General features: G+C 41.3%; 1 protein-coding gene across 1 annotated transcript; it reads right to left on the bottom strand.

Moving 5' to 3' along the window:
• Positions 1-1218: 1218 nt before the first annotated feature.
• Positions 1219-5293, bottom strand: LOC139418635 (ubiquitin-conjugating enzyme E2 D2). The gene is made up of 7 exons (XM_071168243.1): positions 5015-5293; positions 3786-3849; positions 3460-3491; positions 3289-3366; positions 2989-3094; positions 2699-2792; positions 1219-2609 (listed from the first exon to the last, which is right to left on the bottom strand). The coding sequence occupies exons 1-7, from the start codon at positions 5036-5038 to the stop codon at positions 2564-2566; spliced, it is 444 nt and encodes a 147-aa protein (XP_071024344.1). The 5' UTR covers positions 5039-5293; the 3' UTR covers positions 1219-2563.
• Between the last annotated feature and the right edge of the window lie 2284 nt (positions 5294-7577).

Genomic DNA, 7577 nt, shown 5'->3' with positions numbered 1-7577 from the left:
GACACACAAAATGTGGAAGGGTATTGGGCCCTGGCTCAAGCCCCTGTAGTGAATGAAAGAACCATAGTTTTGTTGGTGATATGGGTTCTCTGTGTGGGTAAATGTCCTCACCACAAGGTATATGACTCAAATATGCAGTAGAGTAGACTATAGTAGACTTTACCTGCGCCTCATCGCTCCAAGCTGCAGTGGGCTGCTGGCAGTCAACACTGGCGCGATTTCAAGGATTTGTTGTTCAGACCGCAAGCAATCACATGTTCATTCTCTGCACTCAGAATGTGATAGTCCGCAAACTACCCTTGGGATCCACGGAAAATGGACAGTCATTATATAGATTTAACATATGTTTGCGGTATCTAATGGCATTTAACTAAGACATCTCATCCACCTCTTAATTGCCTACAGCCACTGTAAATGCCACAGTGGCTAGCTGATTGTGGCCCTCAAATGAATGGCACAAGCCGTTAAGCCTACATTATGAAAAATCGAACTAACATTAGAGCCAAACCCAATGATAGACCGCCATCTAGTGGGAGAATAAAAAATCTAATTTGTGGCCTGGAAATAAAGACACCTTTATTTGTATATAAGGTCTAACCCCTCCTAAAAACATACAATAATTGAGGATCATGGTAAGACAGCTGAATTGGTGTAAGTATATTATGCAACTCTTGGCCCACCTTTGTCCTTAAAATTCAGGACAGTGTTGTACAGTAGTCTCACAAATCAGACAGTTGTGTGTGAAATATTCCATACAACTTTTGGAGCAGCGTAGCACAAATACATAAGACTGGAATTTGGGTCTAGTGTAGTTGCAGGTTCTGTAACTTTGCTTAAATAATTCATTGAATGGGCTGGCAGTAATAAGAACAGCCAGGTCCTAAGTCTTAATGTAAAGTTTGCTGTAAAAGGGACCTGAGCGAGACAACATGGTGGTATGAATCAGTTGGAATAATAGGAAGGCTACATGTTTCACAGTTGTATAAAAAAAGGTTCATTACGTAGGTTTCATTGTTGCTATCAAAACATCTGCAAAAGTCTCCCACATCAATAGGACACATGCAAGACTCGCCTAGCTAAATAAAAAGGTTAAAAAATATATATATTAAAACAAACCGTACAAGACATTCCTCTTTTCAAATTGACAAAGCCTTCAGATAAAATTGTAAAAGCACATATTTGAGCAAGGATATTAAATAAAACAGTGAAACCCACAACTTTAATAATCATGTTTATTACACAGTTTAATTAAGACAAGCTCCATGAGCTCCTGGGTAATTAAATATACAGAAGTTTGTCGGTCTGGAACTCAAGTCCTTGAGTCCAGGGTTCTGAGATCCAGCCAATGAGTCATTGGAGCTAAGTCAACAATGGCTGCTCAAATATACAAAGTGAGAAGACAGAATAATGAGTTCATGTATTTTTTTTTTAATGAAAATAACTGAAAATACACCCCAATCAGATTGTTTCCTTCAACTTAGCCCACTTGAGGGTACAGTTCAACTCTCATCATATTCATCTAATCTAGTGCTACTGTTGCTTAAAACATTTTAGAGCTTGTCTTGTGAAGTTGCCTTCAAACATGATTTAATACTCATGTCAAATCTTTGTCCTTTCAGGCTAGATCAAATGGACGATCAAGCTGCATTAATACCATTTCAGTCACAAACTACTTGTACCACCCAACTTATGTGCCTAACATTGGCCGTTTCCAAATCAGACTTACACCAAAAAAGACAGATTTTCCACCATTGAGAGAAAAATTGTATAATGAAGGCTCTCAAAGGTCGATCTAAAAGGGCACACATTTTTTTTTTTTTTAGCAAAAACAACAAGGAGTATATCATTTGACTAAGTTGAGGGAAAACAGTCATTTGGAAGTTATATTCAGATACTTCCATCAATAGATCGCCGTCTCATTATTCTATTGTCCCACTTCATACAGTGCGGATGGGTCCACGGGTACTTAACTATCATCTTAATGACAGTGATTAATATTGTGGTGGGGCTGAGGCGGGATCCTGGGCATACCGTAGCCAAACAGAAAAAGTCCCCTAGTGGTTTCCAGAACCATAGTGACAGATTGAAAGTAATTTCTTATCATAGCCAAAAACACTCTCCAAGTCCCATCTCTCCCCACCCTTACCATCATCTCACAGGATAGCTGGAAGCACAGAGGGAAAAAAAAGAAGAAAAAAGTTTTTAAAAAAAATAAAAATCCCTCAATCTTGGGAAAGCAAACCTTGGGTTCATAAAAAAATGATAAGGAACGCTTCTTGGAATCAAATAAGAGTGGTCCTACATGGGTGCCGGTGGACATAGTGACAGAAACAGACAGTGGGGTATACAATATGCAATCTGAAATATGTACAACACCGCAGCTGGACAGGTTTTGAAGGGGGTGAGGCAGGAGAATGGAGGTCAAGTGCGTAGGGAGAGGGAGGGTGTGGCTCAAAGAAATCACTCCAATGGAAACCAACAAGACTTTTTCCCTCTTTTTCGTTCAAAGCTCCCCAAGCCTTCGAATATAAAAAGGCAGATTATCTGCTGTTATGCCTTGCGACTACATTGCATATTTCTGTGTCCATTCCCGGGCTATTCTGTTGTATCTGGAATGACAGCAGGATACAAATCACTTTCCTTGTAGCACACAGGCTATACAAAAATGTGTTGAATGTTGAAAATGTGTAAGGCCTACTTTTCCCTGTCGGTCTTGTAGATGCGGGCGATCTCAGGAACTAGTGGGTCGTCTGGGTTTGGGTCACAGAGAAGTGAGCAGATGGACAGGAGGACTGTAGGACAACCAACAACAAGAGTCACCACAGTTCTGACAATCAACGTAAATCTCGGACCTCTTCCTGAGCATAATTCGGGACATACTTACCAGAATCTGTTGTGAAAACTCCAACCATACTGGTTCAAGCCAACTGGAACAAATGATCTAGACCCACATACAAACATAAACCAAGAGCACCATTTTGGACTTACCTTTGGAGATGGTGAGTGCTGGCGACCACTGCGATCTCAGGATGTCCAAGCAGATGCTGCCATTGCTGTTGATGTTTGGGTGGTAGATTCTTGTGGTGAATGCAACCTATAGAGAGGACATGCTTTTTTTCCCTGTATCTTGCAAATGTATTACATTTACACCATCTCCTTTACCGCAATGACGAGATGTCGCATGCACTGAAAACAAACAGTCATGCATGACGGAATTTTACGATCAATGTAGATCTAGCTCATAGCTACATTAAAAGTCTGCCCACAAGTTCCAGGATAGGTCCTTACCTTTGGTGGTTTGAAGGGATAGTCAGTGGGGAAGTGAATGGTCAAAAAGAACACGCCGCCCTGATACGGACTGTCATTCTGCAGAAAGGAAAAGTTATGGTTACTATATGTCCCAGAATAAAGGCTGTGAACCCCTAAACTTTAAAGAGCAGAACAGGGGGGTATACTTACAGGTCCCATTATTGTAGCTTGCCAGTGAAACACTAGGTAAGAGAGGAGAAAACTGTTTAAATACACTATGAGCACCATTACAAGTAAATAGTGTTTCAATTAGATTTCCGTGCCAATATACAAATGACAACTGGTGTCATTGATGAATACCAGCATCAATCTTTATTGGCTCCCATCTATAGGCTACATTTCATCAACGGTATTCTTGGGAGTCAAATACTGTTTTCTGTGATTAAGATATGAACCATCATGAATATTGATTGAAATAGGTGGTGAAAGTCGTTTGCGGGTGGTGGTGTTGTGTGATAGAGGTTGAGGTGACTTACTGTCATCTCCCACTGGTCCTGCGGAGCACTGTGCTGGAGGGTCACGAGCCAAATCATTTAACTCCTAGGAGAAAAAAAATACAAAATAAACAGAGTTCTGATTTCTTCAAAAAAGTATAATACTTCCATGAACAATGCCTGTATTGTATGAGTACTTCAGTCAAACTGCATACAATGTCTCCAATGCTGAATGTGGGCTGGTATGTAGTAGGCTAGGCTCAGATTTGTTGCCAGAAGATAAAGACCTATCAAAATGTAACTCATTTCAAGGACTACAAATAACATTGTGGTCAGACCTGTCTTGTACGGGTTAGCGGGATTCATGTTTACTACTGAGCATCGTTTCCGCCACAACTGAAAGTAAGTCAGTTAAATGTCCTCAATGAAACAGAAATAGTACTGGATTTAGAATAGCATGGACGGATAAATATTTTCCTTTCAAAGTCTAACATTCTGTCAACTTCAATCGTTTTCATTAATCATTGATCAGCCAGTGTCAGATGAAAGCAACAGACCAACTTCATTTTGATACTGAAGACAATGCTGGTAAAACAATTTTATAGCTAGTTACAGTAGCTAACTGGTTTGTTCAAGTCAAGTTTCTGAAGTAACTACTGGCATTAGACAGGTCAGGACCATGGTAGTTATGCCAAACGTGAATTTTGTTGGGGTGTAAACGATACCAGCAGCTGATGTTCATTTGTTTACTACAAGGAAGTAACGTTAGTAGGTAGTACTAGCTAGTAAGGAATTTCCCGAAAAACGTTAGCTAGCTAGTTACACTTGGCAAGCTATGATTAAAGCTAGTTAGCTATTTAGCCAAACTAACTAGTTACCACCGCCAGTATGCTAACTACCTAATTAACTAACTATAGTAAGCTAATGGTAGCTTGCTAATCAATTTAGCTAACTAGCTAGTAGCCAATAACTCGTAGTTAACGTTAGTTACCTTGTTAGCTAGCATAGCGCACTGTTATCGATGTCATCTGCCGCTAAACTGTGCTAGCTAACTGCCTAGTAGCCAGCTAGCTAACGCTAGTTTCCAAAAGCAAATTAATCTGATCACAAGTTAGCCACCTGACCAGGCGGCAGGTGAGGAAAGCGGTCTAAATGTGGGCTAGCAAGCCGTTTTGCTTTAGTAGCCTAGCTCGTAATTGTGCCAAAAATCGAAGGCCAAAAGGGGGCTAGCTATTAGCTAGCACGGAAGCAAGATAACGTTACTTCCTTACCTTATGAATTCTTTTCAGGGCCATTGTTGTGTTCGTGCCGCTGTCAATGTACTGGTCGGTTTACTTCTGCGAAACAACGATTATTGCCTCTCCACCCAGATTTTACCCCCCGGAGTTTAAAATGAGTTTTTAAATGGTTGTCTTTACAGTACAATGCGGCGACTGACTATCGGAGTAGCCTAGCGAAACTGAAATACAGTGCGCTTCACCCGGCTCCTCCTAGCAGCTGTGGGAAGTGGGCACCGCATCACTTCTCGGTAGACTGTGACGCAATCGTCTGCTTGCGACACGCTACATCCGCTGGAAACAGTGGGACAGGTTAGAGCTATGCAACTGACATCATTTCTGAGTCTTTAGGCTACACAAATCCACTGGTTCCTCCCATATGACTCCATGATTGTATTAATTTGTGCTATATTTTCTAATGATTAGCTAGATGTATAAATAGGATAGCCCACTTGTATCCGTAATTAGGCCTACCCGTGTCATGGTCAACTTTATATGCATATGTAATAACTGTGGAACCATATGTGCAAGGGATGGACCTGCAACCTTATAGCTGTCAAAAAGAAAAAGCACTACAGAGATTGTTTCACTGTTTTCAGAGTTTTATTTTGTTCGTGTACTATGCAACTGGTTAGAGTTAGAGTTACATCATAGAACATTTAGCCAAGCACATACATTTCTACAGTCATCACAAAGTCCTCGCCCGTCATGCCTACAAAATTCAGATGAAGAGAAGACCCACCAATCCGCGACTTCTATTGTAGCCATAGGCCTACATGGGAATGAGCCGTGGTGGGAAAAGTACCCAATAGTCATACTTGAGTAATAGTAAAGATACCTTAATAGGAAATTACTCAAGTAAAAGTTAGTCACCCAGTAAAATACTACCTTTGTAAAAGTATTTGGTTTGAAATATACTCAACTATCAAAAGTTAAAGTATAAATAATTTCAAATTCCTTATCTTTAACAAACCACAGCACAATTTTCCTGTTTTTTTTTAAACAAATGTACTGATAGGCACGGGCACACTCGAAACCTAAGACCTCATTTACAAACGAAGCATTTGTGTATAGTGAGTCCACCAGATCAGAAGCATTAGGGGAGATGACCAGGTTCGTTCTATTGATAAGTGCATGAATTTGGGAATTTTCCTGCCCTGCTAAGCATTCAAAATGTAACGGCTACATTTGGGTGTCAGGGAAAATGTATGCAGTAAAAAGAGAATTATTCTCTTTAGGAATGTAGCGAAGTAAAAGTAAAAGTTGTGGAAAAATATATAAATAGTTAAGTACAGACCCCCCCCCCCCCCCCCAAACAAAAAAAAACGACTTAAGTAGTACTTTAAAGTAGTAGTGCTTTTTAAGTACTTTCTACGTAAGTACTTTACACCACTGGGAATGAGTAAGGCATCCAAGCCAAGTTGCAAATTCTAGAAATTACTAGAACAAAAATAAAATATCATGGCCAATATGGCCACATTATAGGCTGCACTGTATGTCTACCACCTGTCTATAATGTAATTTGTAAATGCTATTGTAAAGCGTATCCCCAATATACAAGTAGGTCTCTATAGGCTGCTAAAAAGATAGTTGAGATAAATAAAAAATAGTCTTCCTAGTGCTTGTGACACCACAGCACAGTGTGTTGTTGAGGTGGCAAAACAAGTTGTCTGTCTTTTGTAACTTACATTTTAGAATCCGCAGTGAATCGAGCCTACGGGAAGATGCCCTACCTGCGCCCAAACATTCAGCACTACGGACAGCGCTGCGATGAGCGCGGTCTGACAGGTCGCTGGTTTCAGAACCACGGACACTGAACAGCGCCGCGCTCTGGCAGTTCATATAATGAGGATATTCATTCAAAGCACCTGTTATGGGCCTGTGGCTGCAGGAAAACCTGCTGTTAAGATTTCCACTTTCCTCTAACAGGCCTACTGATCCAAGATTGTTTGGCATCCAGACACATTTGGTCTGAGAGGTTTGCGCAACCACATGCCATGGTTATGTGAACACTTCCAGGAAATGTTCTGTGTTGATTGGTTAGGTATTCAATGTGTTCTTGTCACACACACACATTTTGGGCTTGTCATCTCCTCTATGGATGCCACTTGTTCTCCCATAGGTCTCTCTGAATATTTGAAAATGTTGGAGAAATAACATCTCACACACAAAAAAATCAATGGCACAATGTTTTACCCCAGGAACCTTCACTGATACAACCACACTAAATACAGTAGGCGACAGACCTATGCGTCTCAGGGCACATCCCCACCCCTTTCAGCAAGTGCATAGAATACAAAAACATGGCGCGTGCGTGTTTTTGGGAATCCCCGGCTTTGCCTCCACCTGATGGCAGCATCAGGCAGCCCCGTGAAACATTTGCGTAGGAGTTCCCCTCAACGCCATGTCGGGGTGGTGCAGCGCGCAGTGAGGATCTCCTGAGCAGAGCTCTCTCTCTCCCACTCTGTCTCTCTGCCACCCCTTCCTAATTCGTTCCCTCCATCCTCCGCCACACGACAGCTTAGCACAGCACCCTCCTCAGCAGCATCCACCCTAA

Source organism: Oncorhynchus clarkii, chromosome 10 (assembly GCF_045791955.1).
Source record: "Oncorhynchus clarkii lewisi isolate Uvic-CL-2024 chromosome 10, UVic_Ocla_1.0, whole genome shotgun sequence".
In the NCBI taxonomy this organism is placed as follows: domain Eukaryota; kingdom Metazoa; phylum Chordata; class Actinopteri; order Salmoniformes; family Salmonidae; genus Oncorhynchus; species Oncorhynchus clarkii.
Note: the sequence above shows the minus strand (reverse complement) of the source record. Positions and strands in the feature narration are given on the sequence as shown.